The following is a 22232-nucleotide window of genomic DNA, read 5'->3' as shown; positions in this document are numbered from 1 at the left end:
GGAAACGAGTCCATGCTTTGATTTTGGACCCAGACTGAGCTGGGGCTGTTCCCTGCCCAAGAACCTGCAGCATTGCAGTGAGGGCTGCTTGGCTGGCAGTGGAAAGGCTGAGGGTGCAGAGCATGGCCTGAGGAGCTCAGCACAGGGTGTGTCAGTCACTGTGAGCCTTCAGTGCCCCATCCCCAGGATTGGGCTGAGGATGCAGAGCATGGCCTGAGGAGCTCAGCACAGGGTGTGTCAGTCACTGTGAGCCTTCAGTGCCCCATCCCCAGGACTGGGCTGAGCTCTTGCATGACCCGAGGCTGTGACATTGCATGACGTTCACAGGGTGGAAATTCTGGAGTAACGCAAACCTCAGTGACCACATCTGCTCCATTTTTTGGTCAAACTGGCTGCAGGTGTACTGGCATCAGTCTAACCCCCATAATAGCTGCTGCATTGCCTCTTGAGGTGTGCCAGCTGCTAAGAGTTTTACAGGAGATGCATGAGGGTATGTGCAGTTTAACAGTCTGGGATAACTGAGGTCCTGCCTGCCAGTGGTGAGGCTTCCCAGAAGGGCTCAAAGACAAGTGCAGATTCTCTGGATGATTTGTGCTGGGACTTTCTGAGATTTGAAAGGGCCATTTCACAAGGCCATGTATTGAAGGACAAGGGGCAATGGCTTCAAACTGCACGAGAGTAGGTTTAGAATAATTGATAGGAAGAAATTCTTCAGGGCAGTGACAGACTGGAACAGGCTGCTCAGAGTTTATGGATGCTCCACAAAGCCAGGTTGGATGGTGAACCTGCAGAAGGTGAACCTGCCCATGGCAGGGGGTTGGAACTGGATGGGCTTTTGGGTCCCTCCCAGCCCAAGCAATTCATGCACTCAATGCTGAGAGATGTGTAGTGCTCTTGCATTTGCCATAATAGCTGAAAATTTGAACTCATCCACATATGTTATTCCCTTCTTCCTCTTTCTGCTTCATCCAGTAAAAAATGGAAATTATTCGGCTCACCCAAGCCTTTCTCTGCTAATAAGATCTAAAGACCAACCATGTGCAATAGTCTTGCAGTTCTGCTGAAATGTGTAGTCAAGTGTGATCAGTGAATTCCTCCTCGTCCTTGGCTGTACAGATTTCACTTGGTTTCTCAGGGTGGCACCTTCAGCAGCTGGAGTCTAACAGAGGCTGTGGCAGCCTTGTGCTTCCTGAGGTGGCACAGGTTGGGTTCTTCACCTTGAGAGCCCTGAAGGTGGGGATGGGCAATTGGGACAGTCCTGTTATGTACAGAAACAAAATCCTGCTTTTGTAGCAAACTGCTGCTTTCCTGGAGTTGATGAATTTTTACAGACTTGTTAAAGTTCTCTGATCCAGGCTAGGAAAAGAATTAAGTAGACTTAATAACTTCATTAAGGGATGATCATTTGCAAAGGTGAAAGTGCAAAGATCATTTTCCTGTTGAGAGAAATGAGCAAAATTTTTTCATGTGAGGTTGAACACCGTCCACCAGTTCCCACCTTGGACATACTCAAAAGCCACTTGGACACAGTCCCAAGCCACCAGCTCTGGGTGACCCTGCTTGAACAGGGCTTGGGCCAGGGGTCCTCCAGGGGTCCCTGCTGACCCCAGCCATTCTGTGGTTATGTGAGGATTGACTACTCTAAGTCATGTTAAGTTATCACTGACTTGTGTGGATTTATAATGCCCTGGTTTGGAAGTGACTCCTGCCTTGCTTGTGCCCCTGTCCAGCTCCTGGCTTTGCTGTGTGAATAATCCTGGGAGCCAGGGCTGGAGCTGCCCATCTCCCAGCCTGCAAATGCTGAGGATGAGCAGGGCAGTGGGGCAGGTGAGCTCAGCAGGGCAGGATGGACTGCAGGTGCTAAATGGAGCTTTCTTTTTCCTGTTGTTTCCATGCCTAACAAAGTTTGTCCCTGCCTGCTTAGCTCCATGACAGGGGAGTCATCTATGGGTCTGTAGTGCTTCTTCCCAGCTTCTGTAGAGGGTTGGTGGGTCCATGCTGGAGAAGAAAAAAGCTGGAAAAGTGTTTCCATTGTTCCTGTGTGCCTGCAGAAGCTCTGCTGTTGAATCTGGATGAGGTGCAGATGTCCCAGGTGCTGTGTGAGGTGGTGCAGGTGCTGATGATGTGATGTGCCCAGGCTTGCTGGGCTTACCCTGCTAATTAACACTGCTGAGCCTCTCCAGAAGGAGAAATCAACAGCTTCTAATTAGCCCTTGTGTAATCTGGAGTGCTCATCTTCAGAGCCTTTTGCTGATACTGGGTATCTTCACAACTTCATCTAAAAAGTCAGCATTGCTCCCCTTCAAAAAGTGGGGAGGGGGAGTGAAAACCTTTGCACAGATGCCTTCAGCTATTGGGAGTATGCAGAAATGTGGCTAAACTGGTGTGAGTGATGGGTGTCCTTAGCATCCAACTTTTCCTTGGATATCCTGTTTCCTTACCGGAACTTTTACTTTTTTGAAATACAGTTGAAACTGAAAGGATTTCACCCCCCAGGCTTTCTGATGCTTTCCAAAGTGAAACCCAGGTCCCATCTCAGTAAGATGCTGAGGTGTGTGATGATCCCTGGACAGAATATTACTGGAAACAAGGCTGTAATTGGCTAAACCTGACCACCAAGTCTCCTCTCCAAGGTGAGAAGCTGTTTTTCCTAATAGGAATCTGGCCAGATCCATCATTTTGTGGCAGAATTTACTGAGTGTGAGGAGGTTATTTGGAGTCCTTACCCCACATGGGTGACACGAGGTGTTGCTGACGTGGGATGTGTGGTGGGTCAGGGTGTGAGATGACCACCCTTGGTAGACAGAGATATTCCAGAGATTTTTATGTCCTAGTCCATCCATGCTGAGGGCAACACATTGAACCCCAAACCATTGCCTGGGAGCTGATTCCCATTTCCAGCAGCAGTGATGTGTTCTGCCAGTGAGGGTGTGGGCTGGATGTTTTGCAGAGATGTTCTGCAGTCAGTGTGCCCAGGCCCCTGGCAGCTCTGGGGGGCAGCACGTGCTGCCCTCAGGTACAGGGGTGCGTTCATCACCAGCAGAAATTGGGACTTTGGGCTGAGGAGGGCCAGGTCTTTGACAGGCAATGTGTATTTCACACAGAAACTCCACTCTGAGTCAAGAGATGGTTTCTCACTCAGGTCTGTTGCTGCTCTGAGGAGTCCCACAAGATGTGCTCATCATTCCCAGCAGCAAGGCAAAAATTTTTCAGTGAGAAGGAGCAAAACTCATGGTTGTTTCACATTTAATGAGCTCAAAGTATCTCATACTGAGGTATGTGAAAAATCTATGAGCTTTTCAAAGCAAGATGGTGTTTTGAAAGCCCTGAGCTAGGGATTTTCCATTCCAGGTCTTAACACTGCTTTGTAAATATTCCAGGCTCCTCCAGAAGCTGAAGTGTGGCCCTTTCAGAGGATGTGGAGCAAGTCCTTGGCTGCTGCTCCATTGCTGGTGATTTGTGTGGGGCTGTGCCAGCTGTAGGAGGAGCCTGTGAGCAGAATGCTCATCCTCTGACAGGGAATGTTCCATTCACGTAAGTGAGGTCACTCCCAAAGATTCACCTCCAGGAGTCACACCCTGGCTCAGCTCAGCTCCCCTGCCTCTGGCCTGGGCAATTTGGAGAGCAAATTGTCTCTCCACTTCAGTCCTCAGCCCTGTGGCAGCAAAGGCCAGCAGAGATAGCACAGCCTGGAGCTGCCCTGGTTGGACATCAAACCCAATTCCTTCCTCTAAACCAAGCCCACAAAAGAATCTCAGATTTTTGGGTTCTGGCTGTTGAAGCCAAATACTCAAACTTACAAGTTCATTTCCAATGCTTCATCCTTTAAGCAGCCACAGTGGAGGAGCTGCCCAGAACTCTTTTGCTGTGTGGCTCATGGTCAGATGGACCTGGGCACGAGCAGGAGGTGAGGCAGCCCCAGCATCATTTGCCTGAAACACTCCTAGTGGCCACAGGCTCCTCAGGCTGCTCTTTTCTCTCTTCCATTGGCAGCTTTTTCATCTTTGGCAAGGAGTTAAGGGGCTTTGTCCAGGAATTATGGTTTGCCATTCTTCCATATTCTTTTTTCCCCATCATTTTGCTTTTTTTCTAGAGATGGGTCATTTCTTATTTCATATCTTTAAGGTGATTTATGAAAGAAATGAGGATAAAATTGCCACAACCTCTTTCCATCTCTCCTAGCTTTTGAACCTGTTGGACAATTTCTAAGAAATTTGACAGCTGGGCACAAGTCTCAGATTCATCAAGCTGTTGCTCATGGAATTAAATGTCACACATTGAGACAAACAGGAAAATCCCCTCATGAGACAGAGCCAGAGGAAACCAGGCTTTTGTGGTTCCATAAAAATCTCCTGAGGCAGAGTTTCCTTTCCTGGGTGCTTTGGGGCAGTTTGCCATGGGTTTTCCCCTCCAGGCACCCACAGCTCATGGCCAGTGCAGAGTGCCTGAGCTGTGACCCCAATGGGTGGAGAGTTGGGTCCCAGAGCCAGCAATGGTGCCACCCCATTGTCCTCGTGCTCCCAGCCATGGCTCAGAAGAGGGACACTTCTCCTTCCCTCCCAGGGCACTGACTGCCACAGGGAGTGGCTGGTTTTGGGTTTTTGGGAGCACCACTGATGCCCCCCGTCTTGGCTGCAGCTCTCCCAAGTGGGATTTTCTGCTGTTACTTTTCCCTGCACCATCTGGTGATTAATCTAACACCTTAAAATTAGCACTGGTGTTTCAAAGAGGTTTTGGGCAGGGTTGTTTTTTTTTATTTTTCATTTTTTATGTTTTTATTTTTCATTGTTTCCTGCCTCACAGCACAACACACACGTGTGGGCCGTGTTCCTGTGATGCCAGAGCAGATTTGCCCGCATCAGCTGGAGGATGTGTTTCCTCTCCCAGCACAAAGTGCCACCTCTCTCCTTCATCCCAGTCAGTGACATCCTCCAGCTCAGCCTACGTGTGTCTGCACATGTGCTCATTAACTTTTACATCTTAATTGAGAGGGTGGCACATGTTTGAGCCCTAATAATGACATCCCTTCTGCTGAAGCAGTCTTTAATGTCCAGATAAAGCAGTGAGCCAAGGCAGCAGAGTGGGGCTGCTGGCACACCTGAGGATGGGAGCAGCCTGCCAAGAAAGGAGGTTTCAGGGTTTGATTTGAAACATGTGCCTGATGGTGCAGGGATGGAGGCAGCAGCAAGGGGAGGTGATGGAGGGCCGGCGAGTGAGGAGGAGGATTCAATGAGCAGGAGCTGTGTGTGAAGTCTCTTCCAGAGCTATTAAAAAGCATAAAAGCACAAATCTCCTTTTAATGTGGCCCTTTGGTACATCTCTGCATGCTGCTCCATGGGCCACCCCCACACATCTGCCTCTACCTCTTCCTAGCCTGGCTCATTAGTATGAACTGATGGGATTTATGGTCTGGGAGCTTCCTTTGCTGTTTGTCCTGGGAATATCACAGTTTAAATCTCTGGATATCCTTATAATAGAGATGAGGACTTTATGGCACCATATAGCTGCAATTTAAGTTACTTTAATAGGGTAAATTTATGGTCCAAACGTTCCTCTAATCCTGACTTACAGCTGTGAGTCAGGGCTTCAGTGCTGGAGGATCAAAACATTCCTGAGAATGATGCTCGTGAGTAACATCAGTGGGTTTGGGAGCCCAACCTCTGTGCTTTGGAGGGGATCAGATCCTTGGATTTTGGAGGTGCCATTTAGAGAGGTTCAAAGGTTGAATGAGAAACCATTGGTTTGACAGATGGAGTGCAATGTTTGTTGGTGGGGAGTCTTCAAGGACACCCTCTCTTGGCTGCCACACTGCAGGAGGTGGGAAGAAGCTGGGAAAAAGCAAACATAGACATAGAGAAATTATGTGCCATGCTTAGAGATGCTGCTGAGGAAAAAGGACGGGAAAAAAGAAAAGAAAAAATAGGGGAAAACAGAGGGGGGAAGTAAACAAGAAATAGAAATAAAGATGAAAAAAGTGTTTAAAAAAAAAAAGAAGTCCTCCAAAAAGGAGCAGTAAATGTGCACTGCTAATCGACCAAAGCCCTGCCAAGCAAATCTTTTGTCAGATCATCTGCCCAAAATGAAAAGCCCGGACTCAGCAGCCCCGTTACCGGCGGTTCTGCCTACGAAGCAGGACGGGCAAAGCCCCGGTTCCGCGGCTTTGTTACAGAGCCCTGACCGGGCCGGCCCCCCCGGCCGCCCCTATATAGCGCCCTGTCCAATGGTCTGTCCATCGCAGCTCTGCTGGCTCCCGCTCTTGCTCTGGGATAGCAGCCAGCAGAAAATGTCCCAATACTCAGGAAAAGTAAGTAACGACCCGACCCTTCCCTTTCAGCCTGGGGCTGGAGCATCCTCCGGGTGGAGGATGAGGATGAGGATAACAGAGCCAGCAGTGGTGTGAGTGGTGATCCTGGGAGCAAATCTGGTAGCAGGGATGGGGAGGGTGTGGCAGAAGGAGCTGCATTTCGGGAGCTGAATTTCCCGTTTAAACATTCCTGTTGGAAATATGTGTGAGTGAGCACGAGGCGGCGAGAAGTGTCACAAATGCAGGACGCGCTGCATTCCCAGAAAAACAAATACGCTGCTTAGGAAAAAATGCCAGTGATGCTTTTGCTGGAAAGCAGCTAAAATAACCCAAACCACCCTGAAATGATGCATCTGCAAGAGATTCCCATCTGCTTGGAATGGGAATCCGGCCATGTCCCTGCTCCTCAATGCAGGCCCTTTCTCCTCCTCCCCCCAGATCACTTTCTACGAAGGCAGATGCTTCACAGGCAGGAAGCTGGACGTCTGTGGCAGCTGCAACAGCTTCCAGGACCAAGGTTTCCTCAACAGGGTCAATTCCATCTGTGTCCAGAGCGGGGCTTGGGTCTGCTTTGACCACCCTGACTTCCGAGGGCAGCAGTACATCCTGGAGCACGGAGAATATCCCGACTTCTACCGCTGGAACGGGCGCAGCGACCACCTGGGCTCCTGCCGCCCCATCGGCATGGTGAGTGGGATCTGCTGCTGCTGTTGCTCTCCCAGCTGGAGCACCTCTGGGTTTAGTTTATCCTGGTCACTGGAGCCAATTATGTGAAAATTGCCATAAAAATGTGTGTTCTTTAGGAGTAGGGTGTCCCATTGAGTTTCCTGGGTGGGTTTGTCCCTGTTCAGAGCAGTCTGTGCAGTGAGGCAAAGTAGAAATTTTCCAAAGTAGAAATTTTCCAAAGTAAAAATCCGTTTTGGTTTAAGTAGAATGTACATCTTTGAGTTAAGTATGTAGCTTGCTGTGTAGTCTGGCTAGCCTAGGCTCAGAGAAACTGCTTCAGAGAAAGACAGAGATAAGGGGAGGGGAGACAGAGAGTGACAGAGAGACAGAGAATGCTGTGAGAGCAGGTCAACCTGACCTAGGAATTCTTTCTGATAAAGAAGAACTAGCAGCAAATGTGACACGAAATTCATAAAAATGAATATGTATGAACCTATTGTGAATTTGTATGCATATGTATTTGAGAAGGGGATAAAAAGAGCCCTGAAGTCCCCAGAAGTACACCTGTCATTTTAGGAGAACGATTCCCACACATGTCCAGGGCTGTAATAAACACACCAGCTTTACAACTTTCACAAAAGTTGTCGAGTTTTGTTTATCTCCCCAAAACAGCAGGCCACAAAGCCAAGACAGTTTCCTGTATCCTCAGGCAGGAGGAAGATGCATCTTCTTCCTCTCACAGTGAAACACAGTGCCTTTAAGAGGATGAGGTTTTCCAGATGAGATGGCAAGGTCCTGCTGGTACCATGTGCTTTTCCTTTTAATGTAAGCTGCTGTGAGATATTCAAGGGGGAATTCAGAAGGAGATTCATTGCCCGAGGCAAGTTTGAGCTGCAGCTGCTCCATCTCCCCACGTACCCAAAGGGGGAGAGGGCAGCCCAAGGGCTTCCTAACCAGGCCACAGGGCTGCTCCTAGCAAATTTTAGTTGAATTCTCTGCTGTTGCAAAACCACCCTCCGACCCTGGTAATCCTAAACTAAACCCATTATTTTCCCTTCCCCTTATCAAGCTTTTAAAAGCACTGTCCAGAGGAAGGTTTTAAATGGGAAGATTTAAAAGTAGCAAAGAGAAATGAGTATGGGTTGGGTCTTCACATTGATTCTTGTACCACTGAGGGCCTCTGGGGCAATGATGAGCCCAGCTGGAGCTGCTGGGATTTCTCACTGGCCCTGAAACTGCTTTTGGCACAGCAGCAGATCTGTTTCAGGTCTGTAACATCATTCCCAAAGCACCTCCATGATCCATTTGTGGAGGGATGCTCTGGCCCAGACCCTGGACCCTGGCCAGCACAAGGATGTGCTCCTCCTTTCCTGGCCCAAGATGTTCCTGAGAGGTGCCAGAGAGGGCCTGGAGGGGTTTGTGCAGTGCAGATTCCCTGAGGAATGTTTGCTCAGGCCCGGTGTCCGCCTGGCTGCTGAGGGTTTGGCGTGGCAGCCCAGCTTCTCGTGTGCTGACGCTGTTTATTTGAAAAATGCCTTTAGGTATTCTTTGAATTTGGCTTAAAAATATCCTTTGAGCTCGCTCTGTCCCACATAGCTCTGCCACAGGCTACAGGGATGTCCCCACAGTGATTTGTGACACGTGACCATCGAGGGCTCACACAGCAATGATGATGCTGGGAAAGTTTCCTTTTCTCCCCCCTGTTTTTATTTTCCTGAAAGAAAGGCACAATATCTCTCATGAGGAACAGCAGCTATTCATGAAACTGGAGGCAATACAAGTTAGTTTAGGGGAATAATCCAACATATTTGTACACTCAGGATATGTTTCTTTTTTCCTGTTTGGGTGTGCAGAGTTTTGGGGCTGAAGCTGTTGCTGCATTTGGGATGGAGGGGTTGTGGGTTTGTGGGGGGATCTGCAGATGGATGAGGGGCTGTGTGTCCCTGAGCACTGGCATCCTATGATGTGTTAGCATGGGCACAGCAGCACAGGAAGGCACAGCAGCACAGGAAGGTGCAGCTGGGCACAGGTTTGAGGGATTTTTGGCTGCTTTCATGGTTGGTGTGCTGGGAGGCAGCACAAGTTTGTGCGAGCTCTGTTCATGCTGGCACCAGTGGTCTTGCATCGCTTTTCACATTCCCTTTCCAAAGCACCCTTCTGTCTCCCTCTCTGTCTGATACAAGCCAGAGGAATGATTTGTTGGGCTGTTTGGGTGTTGCTGTTGACTCCAATCCCTTTGTCCCCAGCACGGCGAGCACTACAGGATCGAAATATTCGAGGGGAGCCATTTTAGGGGTCCCAGCCTGGAGCTGACAGAGGATTGCTCCTTCCTGCAGGGACAGGGCTGGGACAAGACCTGCATCAATGCCCTCAAAGTGTACGGCGACGGCGCGTAAGTAACTCCACACCAGCCACTGCCACTCCTGCCCCGGGCACTGCAGGGGCTGCAGACACCCCTCCCTCATGGAAAACCCTCCCAGTGCTGGGGACACTTGGAGAAAGCCTAAAAATATTTGTCAAGCCTTTGGTTAAAGGTGAATGTTGGTCACTGCCCACTGTGAGCTGCATCAAAGGGGTGTGATTTCTGGAGGGTGGCAGCTAAGCACGAATTACAAGAACTCTGAGACACCATTTTAAGGTGTATGAAAGAAGCCTAAAACCATCTCCCTTCCCTTCCCTTCCCTTCCCTTCCCTTCCCTTCCCTTCCCTTCCCTTCCCTTCCCTTCCCTTCCCTTCCCTTCCCTTCCCTTCCCTTCCCTTCCCTTCCCTTCCCTTCCCTTCCCTTCCCTTCCCTTCCCTTCCCTTCCCTTCCCTTCCCTTCCCTTCCCTTCCCTTCCCTTCCCTTCCCTTCCCTTCCCTTCCCTTCCCTTCCCTTCCCTTCCCTTCCCTTCCCTTCCCTTCCCTTCCCTTCCCTTCCCTTCCCTTCCCTTCCCTTCCCTTCCCTTCCCTTCCCTTCCCTTCCTCTTTCAATCCATGCTGAAGCTCTCAGGGAGCCTGGGCAGGATGTCAGTTTTGCCTTTTCTGTGACATTTGGTGGCAGTTTGTATTTTCTCAGTGGTGTTGGTCCTTTTTGTGGTTTCTTTCCTCTTCTTGTCAGACCGGCTGTTCTCTGTCTGTCTCCCCTTTCCTCTGTCTGACAATTGTGTTTTCACTGCAAGCCTGCTGGGGGCTGGGGAATGCCACAACACCTTCCCAGAGCCAGGCAGAGGGAGGCTGGAGGGAGGCCCTGGGGCAGAGGAGGGAGCACAGATTCCTTGTTCTTCACCTGTCCTGGATGTGTGCAGCTCACAGACACCTGGTGTGAGATGCTGGACCCTTTGTGTCCATTTTTTCCCCTAAGAATAGAGAAAGGTTGTTGCCATCAAGATATCCTGACAGCAGCAAGTGTCCTGCAGGAGCCTTTCTGATCCAGCCAAGGCCTCTCCACTTTCAAAAATCCAATTTGGCAATGGCAGCTCATTAAGGAGCAGAGCTACCCACTCCTGATGGGAGGAAATGGCTGGAGCTCCCCAGGGACCCTGTTAGTGCTGAGCATTTGAGTACCAACACCACAAGCCACAAGGGAGCCTCTGAGTACTCTGGCAAGAGCTTCAGGGCCAATTTACTGCTTGGGTCCCTGCAGCAGAGCCTGGAGCTTGGAAAATTGGGAAGCTGCCCGGAAACTTTCAAGCACTTGAATTTTTCAGATTGATTTTCCCCCTCAAAATACAGAAAAGGCCCAAGGCTTGCTCTCCCTCACATGAGAGTCTGGATTGTTAGGGTTAACATTACAGGACTTCTCAAGGTCTATGAGTAGTGAGAAAAATAGAAAAAAATAAAGCACGGAGAGGAGCATGGTGAGGAAACTTGCTGAGGTTTGTAGCATTACATTCAGGTCCTGGGAAGAGCAGTGTTGGACATGCTTGGAAAGGTCTGTAGAGGCAATTAAAGGCAGGACAATGCAGAGGGACCTGCTGTCCTGGGCTGCAGGAGGATGGAGGGAAAGATGAGACACCACTGCAGAGAAGTGAGAGCAGGGAGAGAAAGGGACCCTATAGCACCACTTTTCACCTTAGGATGGGAGAGAAAGAGACTCAATAGCACCACTTTTCTCCTTTGGATGGATCTTCTAAACCCAGGTGCCTCCAGAGGTGCTGCAGGTGCAGATGGTGCTGGGCATAACCTGGCAAAGCTGTCCCAGGACTCATCCTTGGATGTCTGGGGAGCAGAGGAGATGGGGTCAGTGGAGACAAAGGCAGTTTCAGCCACAGCATCCCTCTGTGATTTTCACCCTCAATTCCCACAACACAACATCTGTTGGATACAGAAATATTTGTTTTCATTTCAAAACCCATGGATGGTGTCATGTGCTGATAAAAAGCTGCTGCCTGCGCTTTGTGGAGGTGGCTGTGCCCGCGGGAAGCGATGATGGATCATCTGGAAACATGGCAATGGAGACAAACATCAGCCTTTGGCACAGTGCATGGTGAGCCTGAGGGGGCCAGCACCTTCCCTGCTGCCTTTCTGGGGCAGGCAATTGCTGTCCCCACAGCCAGAAGGGTGATGGCAAAGCTGATTAAGGCACGCTGGCAATGAATTGCTATTTTGGAGCAGTTTTGAGGTGTCACCGCCCCCTCGGAAGCTGCTGCAGGTTTGTGGTGAACTCCAGTATCACAGATGGGATCATCTGATTTCAGATGAAGATGTGGGGTTCTTGTCCTCCTTTGTGCCTCAGCCACTCCACTGAGGACAGCCTGGAAACTGCAATTTTAAAAAGCTGAATTTGGTTTGCAGCCCAGGAGAGAATATCCAAAAAGAGCTTTTCACACTACAGTGGAATAACTTGAAGGAATCAGACCAACCATTTATTCTACTGAACCATTCATGAGTGCTTGGTAGCTGTTCTGCAGTCAGGTTGTGAAATACAAAGCAGAACATGTACCCAAATGCTGCTGCCCAATGAACATCACATATTTCTCAACAAAGGTGATACCTGCCCATGGCACTGCTCAAGTCCTACATGGAGTTAAATAAGTGACTTTGAGCTCCACTGAAAGCTTCCTGCTTGGTTCAGGCTGATGCTACAGCATTCCCCTCCTCGTTTTTCAGTGTGAGCAGCCAGTGTTGGCTTATAGAGTTTGAGTTGGTTCCATGAGCATTTTATTCCCGTGTCCGCTGGGATGATGTGCTAATGAAACACAGCACTGAGCTGTTTGAGGGCTGTGTGCTATGTGCCTGGATCAGCTCTCCCATGCTGGGCTTGAGGACAAGATCATCTCTTTCTTTTTTCTTTTCTGGGCTCCTGACTGACTTGATTTCCCCTCTCACTGATGGTCCCAGAGAACGTAAATTTCAGGCAATAAAGGAGCAGCTAAGTGAGCCATACAGTCCTTCACTCATCACCTTGCACTTGCCAGCACACTTCACTCCCATCTTTCTGCTATTCCTTTTATTCCTTTGCTTTTTGGGTTTTTTCAGCCTTCCTTTAAGCAGAGGGACAAGTCAGTGGGGGTTCTTATCACCACACCAGGTCACTCACTGCTTCTCTCTACACCAAAGCCTGTCCCATTCCCTCCAGGTAATGGGGCAGACACATCAACCATGTGTTTGGACAGAAATTTGGGAAAGACAAGACAGTGAGGGGCTGCTCTTCCCCCTGCTCTGTTCCCCAGGGTCCACCTGTTGTTGAAACATGTCTTAGAGCAGAAGAGCTGAAAAGAAAGAGGAAAGAGACACTTTCTGTCACTGCACACTGGGATATGTGGTGGGGGAACACTACACTCACAGGTGAGCAGTGAGCAGCCTTCCCCACGTGCTGCAAAGGGAGCACCAAAGGAAAAGACTGGGGATGATTTTGTAATTCCAGTTTGGATATAAAATGGCTGCAACAAGTGCCAGAGAATGAGGTTTGTTTGCAGGAACCACATGTCAGCACAGGGCTCTGATACTGCAGGATGCTCTTTCCCAAAATCAAAGCACAATATTCCATGCTGGTGTCCACATGCTGGTCCTGCACAGGCTCTGGGAGAAGGGACCACCACAGTCCCACCCCATATCCTCTCAGAAATACAAAACAAATATGTCAAAGAACATGTAAGGTGCCTTGGGTAAATACCCCAAACTTTTCTTGTTTTGTTTTTTAAATAATGCCCGTGGCTGCTTTTATAAACAATTTTTCCAAAGCCTCCAGCTTTTTTGCTTTGGGTTAGACAGATCTGAGTTCACCAGCTGTTGCCTGACCCTTAAGGCCCAGCAGTCTTTGACCCCTCCAGTTCTTGAAGAAGTTTCTCCCTGGAAATCCCACACTCAGTAGGTCCCAACCCCAATGTCCCAGCTGAATTCCTGCAAAGACAGACCACAGAAACCAAATTATTTGGAGGATTGCATTTCTGCCTTGCTGTCATTGTTGAGCACATAAACAGGAAAAGCAGCTGAGATACTCATAAAATCTTTAAAAATATGGGGAAAAGAGGAAAGAGGCAGAGATGAACAGCTCAGTAATGTCAGGGTGGTAACCTGACCATAAAACTGTCAGAGCAATGGCAAAATTTGGTTATGAAGCATGACAGACTCACATAGAGGACAGGGGTAACATTTGTGGCCACAGAAAGAGCATGTGAAGTGGAGAAAAGCAGCAAAATTGTCCTTCTTGACCATCAGAATTGCTCCTGACTCGACCTTCAGATGGAGAAAGACATGTCACAAGGCAGGGTGATGGAGAACGATGTAGCCAAGCCAGGTGAAGAAGTCAGGCATGCCAAAGTCACCAAGGTTATTGAATGTTGTATCCATTTGACTGCATTCCAAGGGAAAATTGTCATTAATTCTGGATGTAGAGATAAAGATAACCAAGCCAAGCCCTGCTCTCTGTTGGAAAGCATCAAAGACGCCATTAGGAATTATTAACAAAGAGAGAAATTACTAAATATGGTTCCCATTATAGTTAATGAATAAGTTCAAAGAGACAAAATATCCATCAAGCATTTCATGTTTCTCCTTACAGTCCCTAAAAAAGGGACAGTTCCTAAAAAAGGGGTTTATGCAGGGGCTGAGGGGACTCATGTCCTTCTTTAGCTCTATAAATGCTATTAAATTGTTTCTGTTGCACATGGTGAAGCTCATGTGAATGTGAAGCAGGGAGCCCTTGGGCCCGGGTTTTATTGCTGGTTAACCCAAAACATCTTCCAAAGGCAAGGTCCAGTTTGGCTTTGTGTGCTTGCCAGGCCACGCTGGGGGAGGCGCCCACAGTGAACTCCACCAGGAGCATTTCCATGTGCGGGGTGGGACTGGGAATCCGGCCCTGTGGTTTGCAGTGCGGCAGTGCCTAAATGCAGCCCCCTGGAGCGGCCCTGGTGCAGGAGCAGGGTGCTGGGCCCAGGTGACCCCCCCTTTGTGCCCAGGTGGGTGCTGTACGAGGAGCCCAACTACCGGGGCCGCATGTACGTGGTGGAGCGCGGCGAGTTCGGCAGCTTCAGCGAGTGGCAGGCGCGCAGCGCCAGCGTCCAGTCCATCCGCAGAGTCGTCAACTACTTCTAGCTGGGCTTCCCCCCTGCCAGCCATGGCCTGCTGAGACTGAGCATCGCCCTCCTCCCCACCCACTGACCCCCGGAATAAATTGTTAAACACCAGCTGTTGGCTCTAAGCAGGTTTTTTTATATAACTGACATGAGTTTATAAGAGAAGAGGCTCGTAATCTTTCTAAGCTTGATTTACATCAAGCTGTGAGTTTGCTCTCTTGTTCTGCAGTGGTTTATGAGGAGGGGCCAGAACTGGTGGTGACACACAGATCTAGGAACATGCCCACCCTTGTGGTTGTGGTCTGGCACATGTTCTCTCTGCCCCGACCAGGGCCACCATGTGATGGCCCCAGCTGACCCCTGGTGCCTGGAGGGGGCCACATGGATGCACACATGGGTGGGGAGCACAGACTCTGAGCCACTGGGAGCCATGTGAGGACACATGTGAGGATCACAGCAGGAGCTGGGTGACTTGTGAGGTCTGTCTGAGCAGGGCATGCTGGTCTTTGTAAAAAGGTGAAAGCCACCATTCATCCTGAGTTACTTTAACCTTAGATCAGCACGCATTAAAAATATATATTAAAAAACCCCCAAGCCTGAAGACACAAAACCTGAGCAACGTTCTTTTTGTTCCCAACCCTTCATGATAATGACATTTTGAGGGATCAGCAGCAGGGGAAAACAGCCACTGCACTGTCATTTATTTCACAACCCTCTTCTCATCTTTCTGCCCCTTCAGTGTACCTGGTCCATTGTTTCAGTGTCCCCAAATCCCATTCCATGGTTGGCAGTTGAGATGGGAACCACTCCACCCCTTCAGCTATGGACTGTCCACTGCAGCCAGGCTTCCCCTGGCATGAAGCCCCAACAGTGCAGTAGCCTCCTTCCTGTAAAATCATAATCTGTGTTCAGCATGTTTCTGGCTATTTCAGAAAGGGGTAACTTCATTCTCTTCACTCTGTTACTCTATTAGCTGTTAAGCCTTGGCTGTCTGATAGATCCTGACAGGCATGGTGCCGGCAGAGCTGCAAAGCTCTGTGCTAATCCAGTGGGAAGGCTGCTGATCTAACCCCAGCCCCAGCCCTCTGAAGGGACATGAGTGAGGCTGACAGCTCCCCAGCACGCTGGAGTGTGAGGTGTGTGTGCCCTCAGGGCTGCTCTGCTTTGCAGGTCTGCCCTGGGAATCTGCCCTTCCCTGAGCGATGGGGAGGAGCAGGGCTGTGCTCTGTGCCTGGGGCTGCTGGGTCCCTGCTGCATCCCAGGCTGGCACTGGACCTGCCTGCCATTCCACCAACTCACACTCAGCCACCTGGATCCTGGCTCCCTGTGGCTCTCCACCAGTACCAGGACTGGGGTCACTGGTAACAGCTGGGCCTGAGTGAGGACATGTGCTGGTCCCCTGATGAAGTGACACTGTTGGTAGAGTTGCATCGATTGAGATTTGCCCCAGCTGCACACATGCTGAATAATGTGTTATGAGGGGGTATGGAAATGCAAAAAAAATTCCACCTTGTGAATTTAACAGCAGTTTGGGTTAAGGCAGTTTGGCGTGCCTTAGCAGTGATACAGACAATCGTGTCCTCTTGTAGACAGCCTGTTGTCTGGATGTATCCTCCATGAAAATCATCACAGCAGCACTTACACCAGCTCAGCTCTGGACTTCAGTGGCCGTCCAGAGCTGAGTCCTGGGTGGCTTGTGGTGACATGATCCATTAGAGCTGTAAAAATATTTAAGATCTTTAATGGGTTGCAAGGTATTTCTGTGTCAGAGAAGGCAGGGAAATGATTCATTCATTGAGTGGGATGCACAAATGTACAACTCGTGCATCAACTCTTGCGTATTTCATTTTCTTTTAATTAGATGCAGCTTATGAAAGATTTTAGAGTCCTTCCAGGATTAGCATTGCTCTTGCCTCATGAAGGCTGTAATCGGCTCCTGAGCAAAATGCACTCTATTAAAAGTTAATATTCAGTCATATGCAGTGCTCTCTGTTGTGACCTCCTGGACATTAATCTGTTAAAAAAAACCCCAAAGTGGTCCCAGAGAAAGACAAGCATCGAATTGTGATGAGCTTTAAAGGAGGCTTTTCATTCATCTGAAACACATTCAATGTCACAGTGCAGCATGAAGGATAAAGAAACAAAGGCTTTAAAATATACAATAACTGGAGTCCCAGATGCTCCAAGTATTTGGGGGACAAAAAAAAAGAAAACAGAGAACAACCATCCACCCACATTCCCCTGGGAAGAAGAGCATAAGCCCAGACACCCCCACATCTGGGTTTGTCAACACTCAGTGCACACAGCCAGGGGAGGTGACTGTCCCACTGGTGTTGGGGTCAGAGCTGTGACATCACAGACACTCTGCTCTGTGGCTCCCAGTGGTCAGTGGTTGAACTCCCCTGCGTGCAGAGCAGCTTTAGAGGGACCCATCCTGACATCCCTGCCCGTCCCCAGTGGGGGCGTGGGACTGTGCACGTACACACAGCTGTACAGGCTGACTCCAGCATCCAGCCACTCTGTGCAAGCCCACTTCATCTATACACTTCAAACTAATTATTTGTTTATATGCTCTAGTAGATTAATATTTGCTGCTTAAATTGTGGGAGTATACTTAGGATCCCAGTCCTGGGCTGAGCCATGCCTTGTGCTAGGAGTTAAAAGCACAAAAAACACAGTCTGTTAATCTGTGCTGTTGTGTGGAACCCTGTTTGTAACCAGCGAGCGTTTAGCTACCTATAGCACATTTTACACAAGTCTGTAATATGCCTACAGAGTAAACACTCATCATTTATTGACATCTGATATCCCATTTATGAGCACACTCCCAATGCAAAAAGCTGGTCCCATGTGAAGGCTATTAAAAAAAATTCCTCTGTGTGCACAAGCCTATTCTCGCTAAAAACTGGCAGCAGGGAGTTGAATTCCATCTATTTTTTGCTTATTTGAAGCCTAAGTAGGGTGGCCATGGGCCCAATCCAAACAGTGATGCTGCAGGAACATGCATTGCGTTGGCAGTGGGGGGACGTGGTTCTCGTTCTCTTCCTTTTCCCTCCCCCTCCTTGCTAAATCTGCACTTGTTCAAAGGACAGAACATACAGATCCCATATGCTCGCTGGTGGTTTGTTGGTGCTTTTTTCCCCTAAAAAAAAAAAAGTGGTTATTGACATTGCTCTAGTATGAAATGATTTGTGAGTTTATAGAGTATAAAATATAAATGACAGAAATGCCAGCTCGATGTGAAGTGGATGTGAGATTGTGCAGCAGAGGTTTGAGCTGCACGTTGTTAAACTGTATGGCTGAATGAGCTCTGCTGGTGAACAGAGCAGGCAAGCAATGGATTAAGGAAATTGGAAACTGTTCCACAAAATGCTGAAGATGAAACAAAGATTCAAAGTGAACAAAAGGGACAAGTTATTAATTACAAGAGAGAGAACCAAATGAAATCAGCTCCATCTGGAAAACCAGGAAAACCCTAATAATAATCAGCATTACTGTGCTTGGCTAAGCTGCTGCAGTGTAATATTCAGAATAACTTTGAATTACATCTGGCCCCGAAGCAAATAGCTCCTGCCAGAATGCCTGCACACACGAACATCCTTTCTCTGTAGCTGGATAATGTGCAAATGTGATGGAATATCTCTTTCAAATGAATCCTTGGAAGATATCTGAGGAGTTGCAGTGCTTTTGCCTTGCTGTACTGCTTGGCACATGCACATATAGTGAAGGTAAGGAGGAAGCTGCCTACTGATGCACTGTTGGCATGTGTGATGTTGTCATGTTCAAATCAATCTCTCCTCACTGCTAACAGAGGCAAAAGGGCTGCACAGCCACCACCTCCCCTGTGGAATCAAAGAGGTGTTATCCTGCTATTGAGGCTGCCCCACGCTCACACCTTCCTGGGCTTTTTTCTCTCCTCCTCCAGAGACACCTCTCTGGACCTGGTAGAAATTAATTCACTCCTTGGTGTCTGCTAGAGCTGTTTTATTACTTCTTTAAGTAGGAAGTCTGGCTCAACAGTGACCTCTTTGACTGAGTGCAGAAAGGAAATGAAGAGCTTCAAAAGGTCTCTCTGAAGTCTGGCACCAGGAGGAGAGCCCTGGTCATTGTTAAAGCCTAAGAAATGGCAGGGTAAAAATGTAAAGAGAACAGAGTAACTGGGCTCTGGAAGAGGTTGGCATGAGAGGTTGGGGGGCCTCCTTCCCTGGAGATATTTAAAATCTCTTTGGACACAGTCCTGAATAATGTGCACCGGGGGACCCTGCTTGAGCAGGAAGGTTGGAGCAGATGAGCTCCAGTGATTCCTGGAGCTCATTCACCCATTCTGTGATTGTATAATACTTGGGACCATTGACAGATATTCTGGCTCCCGTGCTTCATCTAGTTCGGTTTTCACTTTCTTTTCTTTACACATTTTCTTCAATGTTGTATTGAAGTCAAGGGAAAATTAACTTGAGTGAAAACACATTTGGCTTGAAATTTTTACTATCCATGGGCTCAAACCCTTGTCCAGGAGTAAATCTGATAAACTTAACAAGACCTGAACCAGATAATATCTGCGTAATCTGGTCAGCATCATCAACATTGCAAATGATGATTTGTTTGGGGTTTTAATTTTAAATAATCTGGTTTATTGGAGAGGTTAAGCACAGTTAAATCAACCTTCAGTGGTTGAGACTCATGTAGCCTTTTTTCTTCCAAGAGTCGCCCTTCAGTCAGCAGAGGAGGTGCAATAACATCCCACACAAATTGAGCTATTCCCACATTTACTGGTGGCTGTGTGGCAGAAACCAAACACACATGGAAAAGAGTGGAAAAGGACAGAAATAAAACAAATATTAATTTTCCATGGAGCACTGAAGAAAGAGCAAGTAGTGTACCAGGTTTTCCATGGGCAGCTGACCATCTTTACATGATTCAGAATGAGACAGTTTGTAATCAAGTCAAGCTGTCCTGGTTTAAGCATGTGAACATATGGAGGAATGTACCAGTGTATTCAGTCAAATTGTCTGTGAAGTAAACATGAAATGGTACAGAAATTGTTAATGTAAATTCCTGCTTTGAATATGATGATCTCTAGTGGATTGCAGTAAATCCACATGTCCTGCAGGCATTTGCACCTGCACTCACACAGTCCAAAAAGCACTGAATGCTGCCTCTCAGTCAGAATGGTTTTATGTGCTCCTGCTAGGGAGTTTGGGATGGTGAAGAATCAGTCCCTGCTAGTCCATGGAAAAAAATGCAATTTAAAAAATATTTTGTTAACTCATTGCAGCAGTTCTGGTATGCTGCCAGACAGTTTGTTTAGCCTGACATAAACTAAGCTCTTTTCTCATGTAAGTATTTATTGGTGGCCACCAGTGCCGCTCATCATCTGTGATGGGGTAAGTGAGCAGTGCAACTCCTTCCCTGCAAGACACCACAGCAGGCAAGGCTCATGGTCAGCACAGGTTTGTTCATGTTTTGGGAGAGGTGCTTTTAAGCTTTGACGTGTCTGCCCTGTGATTGTGGTGGTGAGGAGGTGGGTGAATGATCCTGACTCATAGATGGGCAAAACTCTGTGGTTTCAGCTGACCTTACCCTTGCTTTTTTTTTTTTTTTTTTTTTTTTTTTTTTTTTTTTTTTTTTTTTTTTTTTTTTTTTTTTTTTTTTGTGCTGCTGGAAACCAAGAGCTTAGAGAGAAATAGCAAAAGACTGTTCATGGGACAGACCTCTTCCTTGCACGCTTTGCTGAAGGTGGCCACCACTAAAACCAGTCCCTTACCCAGTGCTACAGAGTCCTGCACACAACTGAGCCCTGTCTGACACAGAACACCCAACATTGTGAGCCTCCTTTAGTTCTGCAGGGCAGGCTGTACAGAAATCCTGCTCTTAAATCAAGTTTTCAGGAAGACAAAGCACAGTGTGGGCCACTCCACACACAGAGCTGACCTGCTAAACTCTGTGAGGGCAACAGCTGCTCCAGCAATGTAAGTGGGGATCAAAATTGCTGAGATTTGCAAAACTTTGTGTGGTTGTCTTTGGTTTTCTTGGCTGGTAATGCAAGAAGAAAACAATAACATTTGAGTCATATGAACCAATAATAATAGTAATAATAATAATAATAATAATAGGATTTCAAAGGTTTTATTTAGTGTGAGTCTTCCTGTTATTGACTTGCCCTTCGAAATGATTCTTCTGAAAATAATAGAGCCTCTTTTTTTTCACTGAGGGTTGGGGCCAGATTAATTTGTCCTCTCCCTTCTAAAAAGAGAGGAAAAAACCCAGGCAAACACCATTTTGACTTCTGGAATTTATCATTTGTGTTCAGATCTCTCTATAGAGTTGACAATCAGCCTTTCAAAGGTTTCAGACTTCTCTTCTTAGAACTTATTAATAAATTATATTTAATAGTCATCTTCTTTGACAATTAAACATCGCACACCCCATCAGAACCAGGGGCTTCCACAACACTGGAAATACTTCTGCTTATACTGAATTATTCTTCTTTTCAGCTGCATTAGACAATACAGGTTTGGAAACACAAAAAAAAAAACTCTGGTAGGAATCCAAAATTTTTGTAACAACCCCCCAGGCCTGGGATTTTTCTAATAGTTTGTTATTAAAGGGTTCTTTGCCTGGAAAGAAGTACCAGACAGAGTTTCCCTTGTTCTAGTTCTTTGTTTATTTTTTTTTTCCTTTTTCTTTTTCTTTTAATTTGGTATTTGACTGCTCAGCACAAACTTGCTGTCAAGATGATGGAAGCTCCAGGGGGGGACAGAGGTTACCAGCTTCTCAAAGCTTGCACTGATTTATTTCAGGAGTTTTTCCTTCCCCAACCTCCCAAGTAAGACAGAATAACAATAGTATGAATAATAGTAACAACAACAATAATAAAAACATTCTAATCAGTGATTTTTCCATTAAGGTTCAAATCCCCCCTTGAAAGACACAGCAGAGCATTTTAGCTCGTATGGAAAGGACCCAAACGTGTGTCAGGAGTTGTCACTGGCAGCCCTTTGCTGTTCTTGCCTTCTGCTGGGTGCAGCAGTGCCGGGGACGCTCTGATTTCCCGGCAGCACTGGGTGATTACCCAGCACTGAAGGCACTCAGTGCAATTAGTGGGAATTAGGGCAGGCCCAGAGCTGTGCCTTGGCTCCTGCAGCCTGTCCCAGAGGGACACCGGCTGCTTTAGGAGCCTGGTGCAGAACTGGCTCATCAAGCAAGCCAGAGAGTTCAATCACATTTATTTAGCATGACTGCACCAATTTAGCACAGCTGAATAGCTGGCCCACAGCGTGCACATGTTCCTAGATGGTTAAAAGTCACTCTTCACATTTCCCTTCCTGTTCATGTGCTCCAAGGCTGCATATTTCAGTAGTGCCTCTGGAAAGTAGCTATTGTTTTTATCTTTTCAGTGGTTTAGTTGTGAAATTCATGCTTGGAGAAGGGGTGGAGGAAAGTCCTAGAACAGCCGACCGAGGTAAATAGCATTTCCTCTGTCCTAATTCTTTTCTTCTGTCACTTCTGTGCCTTTGCAGCTCCCTGAGAATCCATCTCCATGCCTTAAACATCAGATATTAGCTGACACCCTTGTAGAGTGCTGATCAGATGAAAACAGTATGTCAGATTTAAGGCTGGAAGTGAGTCAAGGCCATTTGTCTAATCAGCTTCTCTTTTTCTTCACCAACACAAAAAATCAGAGTAGAAAGCACCTTCCTCATTAACAAAGAGTAATGGACACCAAAGCAAATTTAGAATGGAGAGAGGAAAAGTATATTCCCTAA

At 47.7% G+C, this 22232-nt stretch overlaps 1 protein-coding gene across 1 annotated transcript; it reads left to right on the top strand.

Annotated features, from left to right (window-relative positions):
- The first annotated feature begins 6280 nt into the window (after positions 1 to 6280).
- On the top strand, positions 6281 to 14485 carry CRYGN (crystallin gamma N). Its single transcript, XM_058816054.1, has 4 exons — positions 6281 to 6304; positions 6743 to 6991; positions 9217 to 9362; positions 14350 to 14485. The coding sequence occupies exons 1-4, from the start codon at positions 6284 to 6286 to the stop codon at positions 14483 to 14485; spliced, it is 552 nt and encodes a 183-aa protein (XP_058672037.1). The 5' UTR covers positions 6281 to 6283.
- The last annotated feature ends 7747 nt before the right edge of the window (positions 14486 to 22232 follow it).

Source organism: Ammospiza caudacuta, chromosome 1 (genome assembly GCF_027887145.1).
Source record: "Ammospiza caudacuta isolate bAmmCau1 chromosome 1, bAmmCau1.pri, whole genome shotgun sequence".
Classification (NCBI taxonomy): Eukaryota; Metazoa; Chordata; class Aves; order Passeriformes; family Passerellidae; genus Ammospiza; species Ammospiza caudacuta.
Note: the sequence above shows the minus strand (reverse complement) of the source record. Positions and strands in the feature narration are given on the sequence as shown.